The sequence below is a fragment of the Lepisma saccharinum genome, chromosome 26 (genome assembly GCF_977018435.1).
Source record: "Lepisma saccharinum chromosome 26, izLepSacc3.1, whole genome shotgun sequence".
NCBI classification, from domain to species: Eukaryota; Metazoa; Arthropoda; class Insecta; order Zygentoma; family Lepismatidae; genus Lepisma; species Lepisma saccharinum.
The window spans coordinates 54023588-54043815 of record NC_139254.1 but is presented as its reverse complement, the minus strand read 5'-3'; the positions used below and the strand labels follow the sequence as shown (position 1 = coordinate 54043815).

The window sequence follows — 20228 nt, the reverse complement described above, 5'->3', positions numbered from 1 at the left end:
CTGTAGTAGCATTTTTGAATTCGTTATTACGAAAAACTTAATCGGATTCAAAACTTTTTAAAGGTTGTTCAAAACTATACAAAACCCATAGATCATCCTGGCATAGGAATTTTTCGAATTCAAAACAAGTGCTGCTATAGTAGCATTTTTGAATTTGAATTTTTGAAGTTGTCCTTCGGATTCAAAACTTTCTGAAGGTTGTTCAAAACGATACATAACCTAGACTACGAAATGGCATCGTTTCCGTTGAATTTGGTGAAAGTGCTACTGAGGCGTCAACCTGTAGTAGCATTTTTGAATTCGTTATTACGAAAAACTGAATCGGATTCAAAACTTTTTAAAGGTTGTTCAAAACTATACAAAACCCATAGATCATCCTGGCATAGGAATTTTTCGAATTCAAAACAAGTGCTGCTATAGTAGCATTTTTGAATTTGAATTTTTGAAGTTGTCCTTCGGATTCAAAACTTTCTGAAGGTTGTTCAAAACGATACATAACCTAGACTACGAAATGGCATCGTTTCTGTTGAATTTTGTGAAAGTGCTACTGAGGCGTCAACCTGTAGTAGCATTTTTGAATTCGTTATTACGAAAAACTGAATCGGATTCAAAACTTTTTAAAGGTTGTTCAAAACTATACAAAACCCATAGATCATCCTGGCATAGGAATTTTTCGAATTCAAAACAAGTGCTGCTATAGTAGGATTTTTGAATTTGAATTTTTGAAGTTGTCCTTCGGATTCAAAACTTTCTGAAGGTTGTTCAAAACGATACATAACCTAGACTACGAAATGGCATCGTTTCTGTTGAATTTTGTGAAAGTGCTACTGAGGCGTCAACCTGTAGTAGCATTTTTGAATTCGTTATTACGAAAAACTGATTCGGATTCAAAACTTTTTAAAGGTTGTTCAAAACTATACAAAACCCATAGATCATCCTGGCATAGGAATTTTTCGAATTCAAAACAAGTGCTGCTATAGTAGCATTTTTGAATTTGAATTTTTGAAGTTGTCCTTCGGATTCAAAACTTTCTGAAGGTTGTTCAAAACGATACATAACCTAGACTACGAAATGGCATCGTTTCTGTTGAATTTGGTGAAAGTGCTACTGAGGCGTCAACCTGTAGTAGCATTTTTGAATTCGTTATTACGAAAAACTGAATCGGATTCAAAACTTTTTAAAGGTTGTTCAAAACTATACAAAACCCATAGATCATCCTGGCATAGGAATTTTTCGAATTCAAAACAAGTGCTGCTACAGTAGGATTTTTGAATAAGAATTTTTGAAGTTGTCCTTCGGATTCAAAACTTTCTGAAGGTTGTTCAAAACGATACATAACCTAGACTACGAAATGGCATCGTTTCTGTTGAATTTGGTGAAAGTGCTACTGAGGCGTCAACCTGTAGTAGCATTTTTGAATTCGTTATTACGAAAAACTGAATCGGATTCAAAACTTTTTAAAGGTTGTTCAAAACTGTACAAAACCCATAGATCATCCTGGCATAGGAATTTTTCGAATTCAAAACAAGTGCTGCTATAGTAGCATTTTTGAATTTGAATTTTTGAAGTTGTCCTTCGGATTCAAAACTATCTGAAGGTTGTTCAAAACGATACATAACCTAGACTACGAAATGGCATCGTTTCCGTTGAATTTGGTGAAAGTGCTACTGAGGCGTCAACCTGTAGTAGCATTTTTGAATTCGTTATTACGAAAAACTGAATCGGATTCAAAACTTTTTAAAGGTTGTTCAAAACTATACAAAACCCATAGATCATCCTGGCATAGGAATTTTTCGAATTCAAAACAAGTGCTGCTATAGTAGCATTTTTGAATTTGAATTTTTGAAGTTGTCCTTCGGATTCAAAACTTTCTGAAGGTTGTTCAAAACGATACATAACCTAGACTACGAAATGGCATCGTTTCCGTTGAATTTGGTGAAAGTGCTACTGAGGCGTCAACCTGTAGTAGCATTTTTGAATTCGTTATTACGAAAAACTGAATCGGATTCAAAACTTTTTAAAGGTTGTTCAAAACTATACAAAACCCATAGATCATCCTGGCATAGGAATTTTTCGAATTCAAAACAAGTGCTGCTATAGTAGCATTTTTGAATTTGAATTTTTGAAGTTGTCCTTCGGATTCAAAACTTTCTGAAGGTTGTTCAAAACGATACATAACCTAGACTACGAAATGGCATCGTTTCTGTTGAATTTTGTGAAAGTGCTACTGAGGCGTCAACCGGTAGTAGCATTTTTGAATTCGTTATTACGAAAAACTGAATCGGATTCAAAACTTTTTAAAGGTTGTTCAAAACTATACAAAACCCATAGATCATCCTGGCATAGGAATTTTTCGAATTCAAAACAAGTGCTGCTATAGTAGGATTTTTGAATTTGAATTTTTGAAGTTGTCCTTCGGATTCAAAACTTTCTGAAGGTTGTTCAAAACGATACATAACCTAGACTACGAAATGGCATCGTTTCTGTTGAATTTTGTGAAAGTGCTACTGAGGCGTCAACCTGTAGTAGCATTTTTGAATTCGTTATTACGAAAAACTGATTCGGATTCAAAACTTTTTAAAGGTTGTTCAAAACTATACAAAACCCATAGATCATCCTGGCATAGGAATTTTTCGAATTCAAAACAAGTGCTGCTATAGTAGCATTTTTGAATTTGAATTTTTGAATTCGTTATTACGAAAAACTGAATCGGATTCAAAACTTTTTAAAGATTGTTCAAAACTATACAAAACCCATAGATCATCCTGGCATAGGAATTTTTCGAATTCAAAACAAATGCTGCTACAGTAGAATTTTTGAATTTGTATTTTTGAAGTTGTCCTTCGGATTCAAGACTTTCTGAAGGTTTTTCAAAACGATACATAACCTAGACTACGAAATGGCATCGTTTCTGTTGAATTTTGTGAAAGTGCTACTGAGGCGTCATCCTGTAGTAGCATTTTTGAATTCGTTATTACGAAAAACTGAATCGGATTCAAAACTTTTTAAAGGTTGTTCAAAACTATACAAAACCCATAGATCATCCTGGCATAGGAATTTTTCGAATTCAAAACAAGTGCTGCTATAGTAGCATTTTTGAATTTGAATTTTTGAAGTTGTCCTTCGGATTCAAAACTTTCTGAAGGTTGTTCAAAACGATACATAACCTAGACTACGAAATGGCATCGTTTCCGTTGAATTTGGTGAAAGTGCTACTGAGGCGTCAACCTGTAGTAGCATTTTTGAATTTGTTATTACGAAAAACTGAATCGGATTCAAAACTTTTTAAAGGTTGTTCAAAACTATACAAAACCCATAGATCATCCTGGCATAGGAATTTTTCGAATTCAAAACAAGTGCTGCTATAGTAGCATTTTTGAATTTGAATTTTTGAAGTTGTCCTTCGGATTCAAAACTTTCTGAAGGTTGTTCAAAACGATACATAACCTAGACTACGAAATGGCATCGTTTCCGTTGAATTTGGTGAAAGTGCTACTGAGGCGTCAACCTGTAGTAGCATTTTTGAATTCGTTATTACGAAAAACTGAATCGGATTCAAAACTTTTTAAAGATTGTTCAAAACTATACAAAACCCATAGATCATCCTGGCATAGGAATTTTTCGAATTCAAAACAAGTGCTGCTATAGTAGCATTTTTGAATTTGAATTTTTGAAGTTGTCCTTCGGATTCAAAACTTTCTGAAGGTTGTTCAAAACGATACATAACCTAGACTACGAAATGGCATCGTTTCCGTTGAATTTGGCGAAAGTGCTACTGAGGCGTCAACCTGTAGTAGCATTTTTGAATTCGTAATTACGAAAAACTGAATCGGATTCAAAACTTTTTAAAGGTTGTTCAAAACTATACTAAACCCATAGATCATCCTGGCATAGGAATTTTTCGAATTCAAAACAAGTGCTGCTATGGTAGCATTTTTGAATTTGAATTTTTGAAGTTGTCCTTCGGATTCAAAACTTTCTGAAGGTTGTTCAAAACGATACATAACCTAGACTACGAAATGGCATCGTTTCCGTTTAATTTGGTGAAAGTGCTACTGAGGCGTCAACCTGTAGTAGCATTTTTGAATTCGTTATTACGAAAAACTGAATCGGATTCAAAACTTTTTAAAGGTTGTTCAAAACTATACAAAACCCATAGATCATCCTGGCATAGGAATTTTTCGAATTCAAAACAAGTGCTGCTATGGTAGCATTTTTGAATTTGAATTTTTGAAGTTGTCCTTCGGATTCAAAACTTTCTGAAGGTTGTTCAAAACGATACATAACCTAGACTACGAAATGGCATCGTTTCCGTTGAATTTGGTGAAAGTGCTACTGAGGCGTCAACCTGTAGTAGCATTTTTGAATTCGTTATTACGAAAAACTGAATCGGATTCAAAACTTTTTAAAGGTTGTTCAAAACTATACAAAACCCATAGATCATCCTGGGATAGGAATTTTTCGAATTCAAAACAAGTGCTGCTATAGTAGCATTTTTGAATTTGAATTTTTGAAGTTGTCCTTCGGATTCAAAACTTTCTGAAGGTTGTTCAAAACGATACATAACCTAGACTACGAAATGGCATCGTTTCCGTTGAATTTGGTGAAAGTGCTACTGAGGCGTCAACCTGTAGTAGCATTTTTGAATTCGTTATTACGAAAAACTGAATCGGATTCAAAACTTTTTAAAGGTTGTTCAAAACTATACAAAACCCATAGATCATCCTGGGATAGGAATTTTTCGAATTCAAAACAAGTGCTGCTATAGTAGCATTTTTGAATTTGAATTTTTGAAGTTGTCCTTCGGATTCAAAACATTCTGAAGGTTGTTCAAAACGATACATAACCTAAACTACGAAATGGCATCGTTTCCGTTGAATTTGGTGAAAGTGCTACTGAGGCGTCAACCTGTAGTAGCATTTTTGAATTCGTTATTACGAAAAACTGAATCGGATTCAAAACTTTTTAAAGGTTGTTCAAAACTATACAAAACCCATAGATCATCCTGGCATAGGAATTTTTCGAATTCAAAACAAGTGCTGCTATAGTAGCATTTTTGAATTTGAATTTTTGAAGTTGTCCTTCGGATTCAAAACTTTCTGAACGTTGTTGAAAACGATACATAACCTAGACTACGAAATGGCATCGTTTCCGTTGAATTTGGTGAAAGTGCTACTGAGGCGTCAACCTGTAGTAGCATTTTTGAATTCGTTATTACGAAAAACTGAATCGGATTCAAAACTTTTTAAAGGTTGTTCAAAACTATACAAAACCCATAGATCATCCTGGCATAGGAATTTTTCGAATTCTAAACAAGTTCTGCTATAGTAGCATTTTTGAATTTGAATTTTTGAAGTTGTCCTTCGGATTCAAAACTTTCTGAAGGTTGTTCAAAACTATACATAACCTAGACTACGAAATGGAATCGTTTCCTATGAATTTGGTGAAAGTGCTACTGAGGCGTCAACCTGTAGTAGCATTTTTGAATTCGTTATTACGAAAAACTGAATCGGATTCAAAACTTTTTAAAGGTTGTTGAAAACTATAAAAACCCATAGATCATCCTGGCATAGGAATTTTTCGAATTCAAAACAAGTGCTGCTATAGTAGCATTTTTGAATTTTAATTTTTTAAAGTTGTCCTTCGGATTCAAAACATTCTGAAGGTTGTTCAAAACGATACATAACCTAGACTACGAAATGGCATCGTTTCCGTTGAATTTGGTGAAAGTGCTACTGAGGCGTCAACCTGTAAGAGCATTTTTGAATTCGTTATTACGAAAAACTGAATCGGATTCAAAACTTTTTAAAGGTTGTTCAAAACTATACAAAACCCATAGATCATCCTGGCATAGGAATTTTTCGAATTCAAAACAAGTGCTGCTATAGTAGCATTTTTGAATTTTAATTTTTTAAAGTTGTCCTTCGGATTCAAAACATTCTGAAGGTTGTTCAAAACGATACATAACCTAGACTACGAAATGGCATCGTTTCCGTTGAATTTGGTGAAAGTGCTACTGAGGCGTCAACCTGTAAGAGCATTTTTGAATTCGTTATTACGAAAAACTGAATCGGATTCAAAACTTTTTAAAGGTTGTTCAAAACTATACAAAACCCATAGATCATCCTGGCATAGGAATTTTTCGAATTCAAAACAAGTGCTGCTATAGTAGCATTTTTGAATTTGAATTTTTGAAGTTGTCCTTCGGATTCAAAACTTTCTGAAGGTTGTTCAAAACGATACATAACCTAGACTACGAAATGGCATCGTTTCCGTTGAATTTGGTGAAAGTGCTACTGAGGCGTCAACCTGTAGTAGCATTTTTGAATTCGTTATTACGAAAAACTGAATCGGATTCAAAACTTTTTAAAGGTTCTTCAAAATTATACAAAACCCATAGATCATCCTGGCATAGGAATTTTTCGAATTCAAAACAAGTGCTGCTATAGTAGCATTTTTGAATTTGAATTTTTGAAGTTGTCCTTCGGATTCAAAACTTTCTGAAGGTTGTTCAAAACGATACATAACCTAGACTACGAAATGGCATCGTTTCCGTTGAATTTGGTGAAAGTGCTACTGAGGCGTCAACATGTAGTAGCATTTTTGAATTCGTTATTACGAAAAACTGAATCGGATTCAAAACTTTTTAAAGGTTGTTCAAAACTATACAAAACCCATAGATCATCCTGGCATAGGAATTTTTCGAATTCAAAACAAGTTCTGCTATAGTAGCATTTTTGAATTTGAATTTTTGAAGTTGTCCTTCGGATTCAAAACTTTCTGAAGGTTGTTCAAAACGATACATAACCTAGACTACGAAATGGCATCGTTTCCGTTGAATTTGGTGAAAGTGCTACTGAGGCGTCAACCTGTAGTAGCATTTTTGAATTCGTTATTACGAAAAACTGAATCGGATTCAAAACTTTTTAAAGGTTGTTCAAAACTATACAAAACCCATAGATCATCCTGGCATAGGAATTTTTCGAATTCAAAACAAGTGCTGCTATAGTAGCATTTTTGAATTTGAATTTTTGAAGTTGTCCTTCGGATTCAAAACTTTCTGAAGGTTGTTCAAAACGATACATAACCTAGACTACGAAATGGCATCGTTTCCGTTGAATTTGGTGAAAGTGCTACTGAGGCGTCAACCTGTAGAAGCATTTTTGAATTCGTTATTACGAAAAACTGAATCGGATTCAAAACTTTTTAAAGGTTGTTCAAAACTATACAAAACCCATAGATCATCCTGGCATAGGAATTTTTCGAATTCAAAACAAGTGCTGCTATAGTAGCATTTTTGAATTTGAATTTTTGAAGTTGTCCTTCGGATTCAAAACTTTCTGAAGGTTGTTCAAAACGATACATAACCTAGACTACGAAATGGCATCGTTTCCGTTGAATTTGGTGAAAGTGCTACTGAGGCGTCAACCTGTAGTAGCATTTTTGAATTCGTTATTACGAAAAACTGAATCGGATTCAAAACTTTTTAAAGGTTGTTCAAAACTATACAAAACCCATAGATCATCCTGGCATAGGAATTTTTCGAATTCAAAACAAGTGCAGCTATAGTAGCATTTTTGAATTTGAATTTTTGAAGTTGTCCTTCGGATTCAAAACTTTCTGAACGTTGTTCAAAACGATACATAACCTAGACTACGAAATGGCATCGTTTCCGTTGAATTTGGTGAAAGTGCTACTGAGGCGTCAACCTGTAGTAGCATTTTTGAATTCGTTATTACGAAAAACTGAATCGGATTCAAAACTTTTTAAAGGTTGTTCAAAACTATACAAAACCCATAGATCATCCTGGCATAGGAATTTTTCGAATTCAAAACAAGTGCTGCTATAGTAGCATTTTTGAATTTGAATTTTTGAAGTTGTCCTTCGGATTCAAAACTTTCTGAAGGTTGTTCAAAACGATACATAACCTAGACTACGAAATGGCATCGTTTCCGTTGAATTTGGTGAAAGTGCTACTGAGGCGTCAACCTGTAGTAGCATTTTTGAATTTGTTATTACGAAAAACTGAATCGGATTCAAAACTTTTTAAAGGTTGTTCAAAACTATACAAAACCCATAGATCATCCTGGCATAGGAATTTTTCGAATTCAAAATGGTGCTACTACAGGTTGACAGACATAAGTAGCGCCTATGATTCTGTCCTTCCAAATATACTGTTACAAAAATTGGAGAAAATGAACGTTCCACGTAATTTTATAAAAAGTATTCTTGGATTATTATTGGCACGTAAGTTATACATTCGATATGGAGGACAGTTATCCACCGCACGTTATACACATAAAGGTCTACCACAAGGCGCAGTGCTGAGTCCCATGCTATTTAATATGTACACGGCAGATTTAGGCTCAAAAATTCTTCAACACACTCGTCTATTACAATATGCAGATGATATTGTTATATACACTAGTAGTAAAAATATGCAAGAAGGGGCTCAAAAAATTCAAAAATCTCTGGATGAATTATCATCATGGTGTGATATCAATGGAATTGAAGTAAATCCAGATAAGTCTTCGGTGGTAGTTTTTAATAAGAAGAGATCTCATTCATGCATATCAATAAATATAAACGGAAAAACTATCAGTCAACAAAGAAGTCATAAATTTTTGGGACTTATATTAGATGAAAAACTTAAATGGAAGTCACAAGTAGAACTGGCACAATGTAAGGGATCTCAAGTGTTTAACATAATAAAAATGTTGACAGTTAAGAAAAAGTGGGGTGCTGATCCTAAATTATTACATCAGATCCATAAACAGATGCTAAACTCAAGACTAGAGTATGGTTCCTTTATGTACAATGATAATCTAAGTTGGGCTTTTAACACGCTATCTTCTATCCAATATAGCAGTTTATCCAGGATTTATGGCCTTTGGAAAGGAACTCCAAAACAAGCAACTTTCGTAGAAGTGGGAGATCCACCATACAAACTTAGAGTTAAATATCTTGCGAGCAAATTTTTACTTAAGAAAATTGCCAACACGACATCTCCGATCATACCAAAACTTCAATTGTTAGACTCTTTGATGCTCAACAGACGTACAGCAAAATATAAATCCAGATTACCTATACTATATTATGCTTATAAGGACATTAATAAATTTCAAGCTAATATTATTCGTTTACCTAATGCACCATGCTTCATGACAGACTACTTCAATATGATATCTCCCATGAGAATTCATTTTCCTGCCTACCCAAGTAGAGTTTTCAGAAAGACAATCCCTACAATTTCAAATAATATATATCAAGACTACATACATTCAAAATTACAATGTGAATATCACATATATACAGATGCTTCAAAATCAACGTCTGGAAAAACAGGAGCAGCATTTTACTGTGATAATTCTGCAGAATTCAAAATTTTTCCTTTGCCATCGTATCTGTCCATTTACATTGCAGAAGCTTTTGCAATACGACAGGCATTGCTTTATGTACAAAAGAAGTTAAATTCAGTTCTAATTGCAACCGATTCAGCCTCTGTGCTAAATTCTTTACAGTTTGCATCATGGTCATGTCATACGGAATGGTACATTGTTAACATAAGAATACTCACACTGAAATTAACGAGATTGGGATATGATATCAACTTTATTTGGACACCTGGACATTCTTTAATAGAAGGGAACAATATAGCAGATACTTTGGCAAAATATGCAGCGAATCAAACAATCCAACGGCCGCTTTCAATAAAGATTCCGTCCGTAGTTTTGGAATCACACACTAGAAAAATATTATTTACTGACTGGCAAAGCTTGTGGACAAATACTGGCACTCAATGCGGTAAGGCCTACTATTCTATACAAGAAAGAATTCCAAAGGATTGTTGGTTTAAACAGATTCAGCTCTCCCGGAGTTCCCTCACAACTATAATGCGCTGCAGGTTAAATCACACTATCGCCGCAGCTCACCTTTACAAGAAGAATTTAGTGACTTCACCAGTTTGTTTGTGCAACGAATATACTGCAACTCCAAACCACATTATATTTCAATGCAAACTTTATGAAACTTACAGAGAACCATTTTTACAGGAATTGTACAGGAGTGGACATCAAGCGCCACTGACACTGCCTTGTTTACTGACTTCACCTTCATCCTCGGTAATCCATATTCTTACAAAATATCTTAATAAGTCTAATATAATTCTGTAAAAGTGTAATGAAATTTGGAAACTATTTATTATGAAACGAATAATTGTGAGTAAATATTAAGTGCATACATGTATATAATACCAATTGATAAATTGTTAACTGGTGCATGGATTTTGTCCACAACCAATAAATATTTTATAAAAAAAAAAAAATACCTTGTAAAGTGAAGAAATAGCATTTTCATGTCATAGCATGTTGCACAAATAGAATCGGGTCTAATTTCCTTAGAATTTTGCGTAGCAGAACAAATCAGAAGCAAGTTCTAGGTCACGAGTGAGATGTGAACAATGTATCACTTCATATTTTTAGAAGCTGATAATTATTCAACCGAGAGGAATAACGTTACCTACAAAGAATGTGTTAGGTACAAATCAATGTCGTTTCTTAAATACACACGTTATAGCGCCTACAGCACAGGTATTGATGAATGAATTAGTCAATTTTAAAAACTGGGCAGTGGCTCATGGATGGAAATATCTCAACATACAGGTGCGATTGATGGTTATTGAATTGAATTGAATTGAATTGAATTTAAAATTTTGGGAGCGTCAGCACTTAGGCTATTTTGCTCCCGTCACAGTATACGGGGGCCAGCCCCTTACCTCTACAAATAACAACTCTAACGTTGTATAACTAAAATTATAAAATCTTCTGACTTTCGTTAAAAGCTGAGGCTGTAAAGGGGCACTCAGCACACATAAGGACAAAAGAACAGGACAATACAAACAAAATTATACTGGCCATGGGGCCAGTCGCCAGAGCCTCGTTAGTCTTAAGTCCAGGGTGCACTAACGTGGAAGTGAGGTTGACATTTGGGTGTACTACGTGGAAGATCACCCCTTACACCCCTGATGGTTATTGAAAGTTACAAAAAAATGTGTAGAGTTTCAGTTTGTGTACACGATATCTCGTCAATTACCGTATTTGCCGGTGTATAAGACGCACTTTTTTCTTTTAAAAGTAGGTCTGCAAAAAAGGGTGCGTCTTGTACGCCTATACTCAGGAAGAAGGAAAAGGCCTAGCATTTCGCAAGGTTGTGAATGAGTCAAAGCTTCATGGGATGCTGTGAAATGGTTAAATCATTGAAGAAGTGTGGCGTTAGTAATTCACTGGATGTATAGAAGACAATTTGTTGTATGACGACTCACATTCTCATTTAGAAGAGGTTTCAAGTGATTCTTCATTTTGCTCTGGAGATGAATGTCTAATGAATGTCTGGGTTTTGATGAAGATTGAAATGTAGTCTTTCCTAGTTAGATCAGGTAAGTAGAAAGTAGATGTAAATGTTATAATTATAATATTAAGTGATACTGTTTTGTCCTAAAAAAAATGTGTACAAAAAAGTCTTATGTATACGACTAATGCTCCCGTGTCTTATATGCCAGCAAATACGGTAAATAACCATTTCCTCTTTTGAATTACATCTCTTCCTCTTTAAATTTATTTGGAAGGATCATAGTGGGTTATGGTTGCACATACTGATAGAGCAACTCAATCTGAAATGGAGCTATTTTCCATCCGCTGGCCTCCTAGTGCTACGACAATCAACTTCAGGTTGGAATTAAACATAAACTTTATGATTTTCCCCATTAGTACATGCAACTCACGTTCACATAAATTACTTATGATGGGTGAAATAACAATTAGGAAACGTCAGACCATTTTGGAATTACCCTCTCTGTGCTTTTATTGCATTTTTGCTAGAGCTTTCTTTTTGATTAGTTTATTGGTGAAAGTATATTAAGTCTCTAGCATTCTTAAACCCGAAAGTTTAAGGCTGCAGCAACACAAACCATCCATCTGTCTCTATCCTGAACCAGATCAATCCAATCTTTTCCACCGATTGCTTTTAGGTCCATCTCATCTTGTGAAAGAATGTGTACTTAAATTACCTGTTCTATTAGCTGTATGGCTAAAGAGACTGCTCGCATACGGAAGGACATTGGTTCAAATTCAACGCCCAATCATCTTGACAGCGCTTTCCTCAGTACATTCATTTTTTTTTTAATGTAGCGATACTTTAAGTAAAATTAGGAACCCTTCCTTTGCTTTCTTTCCATCTGTACTCTTATCTTCTTCGTTGCGGTTAACGTAAATTGCAAATAAGTTCAGTTAATTAAATCAGTCAACGAAGTAACTTAAAGTGGTCAAATAAATTCCGGTCCCGCTTCATCATTCTTATGAATGTCATTCGATTAGGCACGAATATTTCAGGAGATCCGAACTGTTTCAGAAATAATAATAATAATAATAATAATGTTTAAATTAAAATACTTTTTGATCTATTTGCAATAATAGATATTACGTTAATTAATATTGTATAGTTATTATTGCATGAATAGGTAGAAAGACAGCATAAGAATAGAGATATAACATCACGTTACGTGTAGTTAAGATTGCCAATATTTGCATTTAAACACAACCGTCCCGGTAAGGACATTAATGTCAAAAATATTAAAAAATATTTATTGAATAACAAAAGAGGATGTTAAATCCAGTTGACGAAAAGTAAAGCTCCTGATTAATATTGTATGCATATTATTATAATTAGTAATATGCATACAATTTATTTAGAGCTGTCATTCAAAGACGTGTGATCCCAATCTACTATAATCTTTGCCTTCGTGTAAGTTCGACGGAAAAAAATAACCCTCGATTGTACAACAAATGCTAAACAAGTATATTTTCATTATTCAATTGTTGTATTTGGTAGGACTTTCGAAGGGGATCCTCTTCATAAATATCGCCTTTCCATCATTTATCCTCCTTTCACCTCTGAAAACAAAATAGAAGAGAAATAACTAACAAGATTTATGTTTATTAATATCAAAAGATTCATTTATGTAAAATGTTTTAAATACTGTACATTCGTAACACCATTATACAGTGAGCGTTATACATACACATAGACAGAAAACGAACAACGTAACTCTATATGAACGTACTCCTGACAAACAATCCATATATGCCCATCCTTATGGCAACATTTTTCACAAATCTTGCGCCTTAGCGAAGAATTGCTACAAAACTTAAGCTAGTCATTTGTTCTACAACTATCAGACACTTGTAAAATGTTTATTAAATCTTAAGCAACTTCATTGGGTCTATCGTGGAAGTCCTTCTTTGGAAGAGATTGTGTACTCCTTCTTGAAGTTCTTCTGAATAGTGAATTCCTCGTCGATCCTCATGTAAAGCTCGTTTTTCTCAGTATAGGGTAACCAGTTGGGAACCCCATTGACTGGGGTGCTGGACGGTGTAGGATCACTGCAAGAAGTAATTCAACATAAACAGTACAATTAAGAGAAAACTTGGGCCGTGTCCGAAAGATCAAGACCATACTTGAAGCGAACATACTTCGGGAATGGTCTCGCAGTTCAGTCTTGAAGCCTTTGACTGGAAGTGAAAGTCTTTGGAATTATACTTCCACTAGCAGTACTTAATACTATCAGTTGATAAAACTAGGAACACGTTGCTTTTCTTGCGCTATAAACAATTCATTTTCACAATTGAAAACACATATCAAGTTAATAAGTTCATACTCTAACATTTCCACACAATAGAAGGACTACAACCAACACCTGGCTAACTTTCCACTTCCATGATTTCAAACAAGTGAGCAACAAGCGAATGAGTCTAGGAAACAAGTGTGCACTGTCTGGATTGGTCGTTTAGTTGGAGTTATAGAACTGCACTAGGTGACGTCAGTTCCGACAAGACCATACTTCAAGCCTGCTTTTTGTACCTTTGGGACACAGCCTTAATTAGGTTAGTACATGTTACTTTTCGCTACATAAACTCGTATCGTCTCATCTAATATCAAAGTACCTAAAGGTGGAGATATACAAAACAGTACCTTTGTCTGTATACGAAACTGGTCCCTTGCACATAAATAGAAACATAAATGAAGAATGTATTTGAAAATAAAATCGTACGAGATATTTAAGCACAAAAATGGTGGAGAACAACGAGAGTAGGCGGATGGATCGAAAGAGTCAGAGCTGCCCTTGACCCAATCAAACAAGGTTCAGTACCAGGACGACAATTTACTGTTGTTTTGCGCTGGGTTGCCAAACTTAACAGCGGGAGCGCTTTAGCAATTGGGGATGAGTAACTTTATGAAATATCACACTGATCTTCCCGACCATTTTGGTTCAAATTAGAGCTGAGAGCGGATGTTGACTGGCCACGACAATCCTCTGCAGGGATAAAAATTTACCTCTGTTACAAGGAATACGATTTTCTGACGGCGGGAAATTCTTGTCAGGGGTGAAAATTTATCTCTGTTCCAAGGAATTCTGTTGGCGGGGAATTCCTGCCAGGGATAAACATTTACCTGTTCCAAGTAAAACGATGTTCTGTTGTCGGTTGAATTCCTGTATGATTGATTTGATTGATTGATTTGCTTTATTTTACTTCGCTTTTTCTGCCACTTTGACTAATTTGCGACGATGTGTATGAGTGATGACATGATGAAATTGATGAATGGACATTAACAAACATCCATGCCCAGACCGGAATTCAAACCCAGGACTCCTGGCGTCGTAACGCGATGTGCTAACCACTCCGCCACGGGGGCTGGCTGCCAGGGATGTAAATTTACATCTGTTATAAGGAATACGAAATTCTGTTGTCAGGAAATTCCTGCGAGCAATGTAAAGGTAAGAATTTACAATATAGAGAATGTCTCCCATTTCGTTAATATTTGGTATACTAACTAATTTTGGCCTTCTAATCACGAATCTGTTGTTAAAATGAGTGGGTCACGTGTGCAAATTGTACATTATTATGCATTTTATCAACAGATTCGTGATTAGAAGGCCAAAATTAGTTAGTATACCAAATATTAACGAAATTGGAGACATTCTCTATATTGTAAATTCGCTCCGATGTTAATTTACCTCTCTTCTAAGGAGAACGATGCTCTGTTGGCGGGGAATTCCTGCCAGGAATGTAAATTTACCTCTGTTCCAAGGAATTATGTTGGCCGGGAATTCCTGCCAGGGATATAAATTTACGTCTGTTCCAAGGAATTCTGTTGGCGTGGAATTCCTGCCAGGGATGCAAATTTACCTCTGTTCGCAGGGATACGAGGGACTGTTGCAGGGAAATGACTAGAGGGATTAAACTTGACCTCTGATCGCAAGGATAGCAGTCTGTTGAGGGATGTTACGTTCCCGGTGTTTATCACTAAATATACTTACTATTACTCTTTTCCGGATAACACAAGACGTTCCAGCCTACTACGAGGCCACCGCAGACGTGGGAAGCACTAAAGGGTTCTTCTTTATGAACAATATCTTAATCTTACACAGTCAGGATTCCATAAAACGTCTGCACAACTGCATTCACAAATAAAAGTCATGCTTGAGATAAAAGTGTATTAATCTAAAAAATATTGCTTGAGTATACTAACTAAATTATTCATTTTAAATTAATTTACATCAGCCATGTAGCCATCACATTATCTAGCAAACAAAATCGAAATTTGTCATACAACGACGCAGCTATTTCTTTTTATAATTAACATATTAAACATTGAATTGTGTAAATTGAGTGCGGTCGTAACACGAAGGAATACCTGGAGGAATGAAATTTACCTCTTTTCCCAGGAATTCGAGTACCTGTTGAAGATGAATGAATGAAAATTTACCTCTGTTCACAGGGGTACTATTGTCTCTTGGGGAAATCCCTGCAGAATTTCCCTATTAATTCGAACACTGCTTGTATGCTAAGTAGTTGGATACATGTTGCCTGTGTATGCTGTAAAATATTCTGCTAGTGTTGCTAAGCAAGATGAAATGAAACTGAAACAACACTTCTTCACTTCACCCATAAATTCGCTAAGTGCTGCACATGCTCCGTGATGTGGGTCTAATGTGGGGCACATCCAGGTTAGGTATTGTAGGTTAGGAATTGTTAGCTTAGAAGGGACAGGTTTAGAGCTCTTAGCAATTAGTTTTAGTGACTGTTAGCAGCTGAATGTGACCCACATCAGTCCCCATATGCGTAGCAAAGCACAGATCCAATCAATGAACTGTGAATTATGACGCTTCTGTAATATCTTATCACTCACGAAGTTGGCATTCTTGGAAAAAACAACCCTTCTCGAGCCATTAATTAATTTCCTAGAGGGAGTAAACTGTGAATGAAAAGTATTTCAAACTTGCTTATTGGACGAAGCTTTATAATACAAAGCACAGGTTGGGTTACATGCTACAATCGGTCAAAACTAGGACTGAGTTACTTTTAAAACACACTATATAATCAAATATTGTTTAAAGAAGAAATTGGTAAATTGAAGTAAATTATGATTCATTACTTACCCGTAAATAACAAAGTTAGTCCATAAATCTATGACTCTCTCTGATACCTTATCGCTTATGGAATCTAGATAGAACCATGGAAAGAAATAGGACAGCTCATCTCCATGGTCAACTCCTGTGGAAATAAACAAATGTTGCATCTCAAAGGATAAATATTAACATGGCATTTCGAAAATTGGAGCCTTAGTTTTACGATCGAACTGAATCAAGTTTCTAACGCCCTGGCATTATGGTATGCTTTAATTTAAGCAAATGATGGTTAGCTAATAACCTGGATGTTTCACTCTAAGTGAGAATCTTAATTTTTGGACACATTTGTGGTTACTGAGCAAATTTTTAAATGTTTTTTCACGAACTGGAAATTGTTGAGTTAGTATCACTGTGCTCCTTGCTCTCTCTGTAATAACTATTTGCTAAAGTTATTATGGCATGCTAGAATTGACAATACCGGAAGCCTCTATAATTTGTATTCTACTTTATATACTCACGACGGTGGTTTATCTGATGTTCACATGTTGGGGTGAAGTGAAGAAATTAACTATTGAGCTGTAGGAGTTGTATAATAATCATCTTCATTTTGGCATCCATTCTCCTTATAGAAGTATGTAAACCATGTTTGTTGACATAAACAATTGACGATCGCAATCGGTTACGCTGTCTACAGCGTTGCAAGACTGTTGACTTGAAACTGGATCGTGCAGGAATGGCGGAAGATAAGAGTAAGAAAGTTTTAATGTATCACAAATCGTGAAATGGAGTATGGAGGAGGATGGACGAGGACTAATTATGATTCAACGTAAATATATATGCGAATTTCAAATAGAATTCAACTTTTTTTAAATCATGTTTTCATTCGTATTTTTCAATGTTTTCATTAAAAGGGACTCTATAGAAAAAGGCGGGTAGCCGGAGCGTAGCGTAACGGAGCGGAGGCGAGGCCGCGGTAGCTGTAGGGGGCGGTATGTCAATTACCCCAGGGGCGGAGCCCGGAATCGGGGGCAATTAATACTACTTTTTTTCCAATTCCGATTCTTTAGTTACCTTAAATTTTACATTTATGGAATCCTTAATTCCAAAACTTTCCAACCATGTATCAAAATGGCGTCTTCCGTGTAGAAACCTTGAAGATATAGTACAAGGTGGTTATAATTAAAGTGACGGTGTTCAGAGTGCTACAGCACGGGCTGTAATGAGAGTAGCAGTCTGAAACTTCGTAGATATGCTAATGAAGCAATGCGCTCGCGAATTATGCAAAAAAAAATATAGTTCCAATTCTCGCCACCAGGGTACAAAACGGCGCTGTAAGCAGTCAAAACGTGGAATTTTCCGTAACTCTGACGTCAAAGTCGGTGAAATTGCCTAACCATTGTGAGAGCTCCCTGGTTGTTGTTGGTGACGCTTGTTGCAATTTCCTTTAGTAATGTTCATGTAATTCGAATAGTGAAATTGTAGCGATATTTTATTACAAAGAGTATTGTTTTCTGCGATTTATAGTGTTTTTCCTGTAACTATACCATGTTTTGACTGCTTACAGCGCCATTTTTCACCCTGGTGGCGAGAATTGGAACTTTTTTTTTTCATAATTCGCGAGCGCATTGCTTCATTAGCATATCTACGAAGTTTCAGACTGCTACTCTCATTACAGCCCGTGCTGTACCACTCTGAACACCGTCACTTTAATTATAACCACCTGGTACTACTAAATTAAGATTTTTCAATCGGTAAGTGATCGCAATTTAGCAAGTAGGTTAGTTTAGGTTATGTTATGTCGTGGTAATATCAAGAACATATATTTTTGGTTTTGAAACGTAAAATATTGCGATAAACATTATTTTCGTGGAAAAATCCAGAGTTTGTGTTCGGATCAGGGAGAGCTAAATTTCACTTATTTCGCAATTTCCAGACGTGACCCCTAAATTTTAACTTCATATTAGTGATTAGAAGGTCTCATTTAGTGTGTACGCGAAATATTAACAAAATCGGAGAGGCTTCCGGTATTGTCAATTCGCTCCTTATGGCAAAATGTGTTATGTGAAGATTATGGTTGAAGATGTGTTTTCTTTTTGGGAACTTTGATAAACTATGAGGACTATATCAAGGTCAAGGACTATGAGGTACTTTCTAGTGACACTGAATGAACTGAACTATATAATACCTTATTCGAAGACTGTTAACTGTGACAAGAAGCTTTACAAGGCAGAGAGAATTAAGTAAGGGTTTGTTTCAAGTTACATATATCTCAGATTTCGTGAACGCAAGGTACATTCCTGCTTCTAGCCTAGACCGAACTCAGAAATACGATTGGCAGATGTTAATACATGCTACCATTTATACAACTGGCCCCTTTTCGGAGACCGCGCGAGATCCATGTCAAGATTGTAGTATCTTCGGTACAAGTTTCAAATGTTTAATGATTTTTAGCAAGTTTTATAGAAGTATTGGGCAGTGTTTTTAGAATATTGGTAACGATTATGGGAGTACGTTTGAAGCTTGGTGAAACTAATTAGTGCAGTAAAAAGCTTCACTAAGTATTAGTTAGTGGATAAATTATGTTTTGAAATGTAGCATATGCGAGTGTCCGCAGTTTGCAGTGAGCAGACATTCTTGGTGCTCGTTCATCTCAGACACGGAGATTTGGCGGATTTTCAGGTGAGGGTCGGAAGAGGTTTCACACCCAAGCCCATATGTTACGTAATCATGTTTCGGAAGCATTTAGGGACGAAGAGCCCTCAAACTGATCCACCTAACCTAACAACATTTAGGGATATTTTATTAATGTTAAGAATGCTAAACCTGACCTGTCTAACCTTTACAACTAAAGCATTTAGCGACATACTATCACTTCGCACCTCAGCACCTCACGTACGTGTAGTGGATGGCAGCGGCAGTTCGTATCCAAGACGACAGTAATCAAATGGCTGCTAGCAAACAAAGAATCATGTATAAGTCTAGGGAAGGGAAAAATTGTTCTCCAGACAAGATACAAAAAGCAATCACTAAAACTCTGAAGTATGTGCTAGACGTAAATACAAATCGAACCATTTAATAATTAGCTGTATAGTATGTATATAATATGTACGTATAGATGTCAAGATTTGGTCTCCGCATATTATAATGATTTTTAAACATTATCTTACCTATGACGTCATATTCATTTGGCAGCCGTGGGTGATATCCGAAGTAGTCGAAGGCGTAGAAATAGGTGTCACAGAAGCGGGAGTTGATTTGTGCAGCTCTGTAAGTAGGAGCCTTCATCCAGAGGGTCCCCAAAAGCTAGAACAAACATTTGTTAAGATCAGTAAATATGTAAAACTTGAAAGCATAGTTCGATTCCAGATTCTCTATACATAATATATGATACTAGAGGTAAAGTATTTAACCAAAACGCTTTGCATTATCATTACCAGACGCCATCAGCCGCGTCGCCTGATAATGTTCGCATGAGCACGTGAACACCCATGCATTATGTTTTAAATTACGTGCATATTTAATGCACACATACATACGAGTATATTTATTCGGAAAAATACTTTTACAATTACTCTGACGCGACTTCTTTCACGTCTGATAACCTTTGTAGATGGTTGGTAACACTGACTCTCACGGTGTTCAACGGAGGGCTTTGAACACAATTGCAGTGCGTGTTGCATAAAACTGACAGCCGCAGATATATATACCCCGCAGATATTCAATTCGCTGTGCGAACACATGGTGGTGCGAACCCTGGTGCAAG

General features: G+C 35.8%; 1 protein-coding gene across 1 annotated transcript in view; it reads right to left on the bottom strand.

Moving 5' to 3' along the window:
• Positions 1-12997: 12997 nt before the first annotated feature.
• LOC145979813 (para-nitrobenzyl esterase-like) overlaps positions 12998-20228 on the bottom strand; it is a 120387-nt gene continuing 113156 nt past the window's right edge. Inside the window, exons 10-12 of the mRNA XM_083112831.1 lie at positions 19633-19768; positions 16496-16610; positions 12998-13436 (exon numbers count right to left, since the gene is read on the bottom strand). Of these exons, the coding sequence (XP_082968957.1) occupies positions 13277-13436; positions 16496-16610; positions 19633-19768 (411 nt within the window). The 3' untranslated portion in view covers positions 12998-13276. The remainder of the gene's footprint in view (positions 13437-16495; positions 16611-19632; positions 19769-20228) is intronic.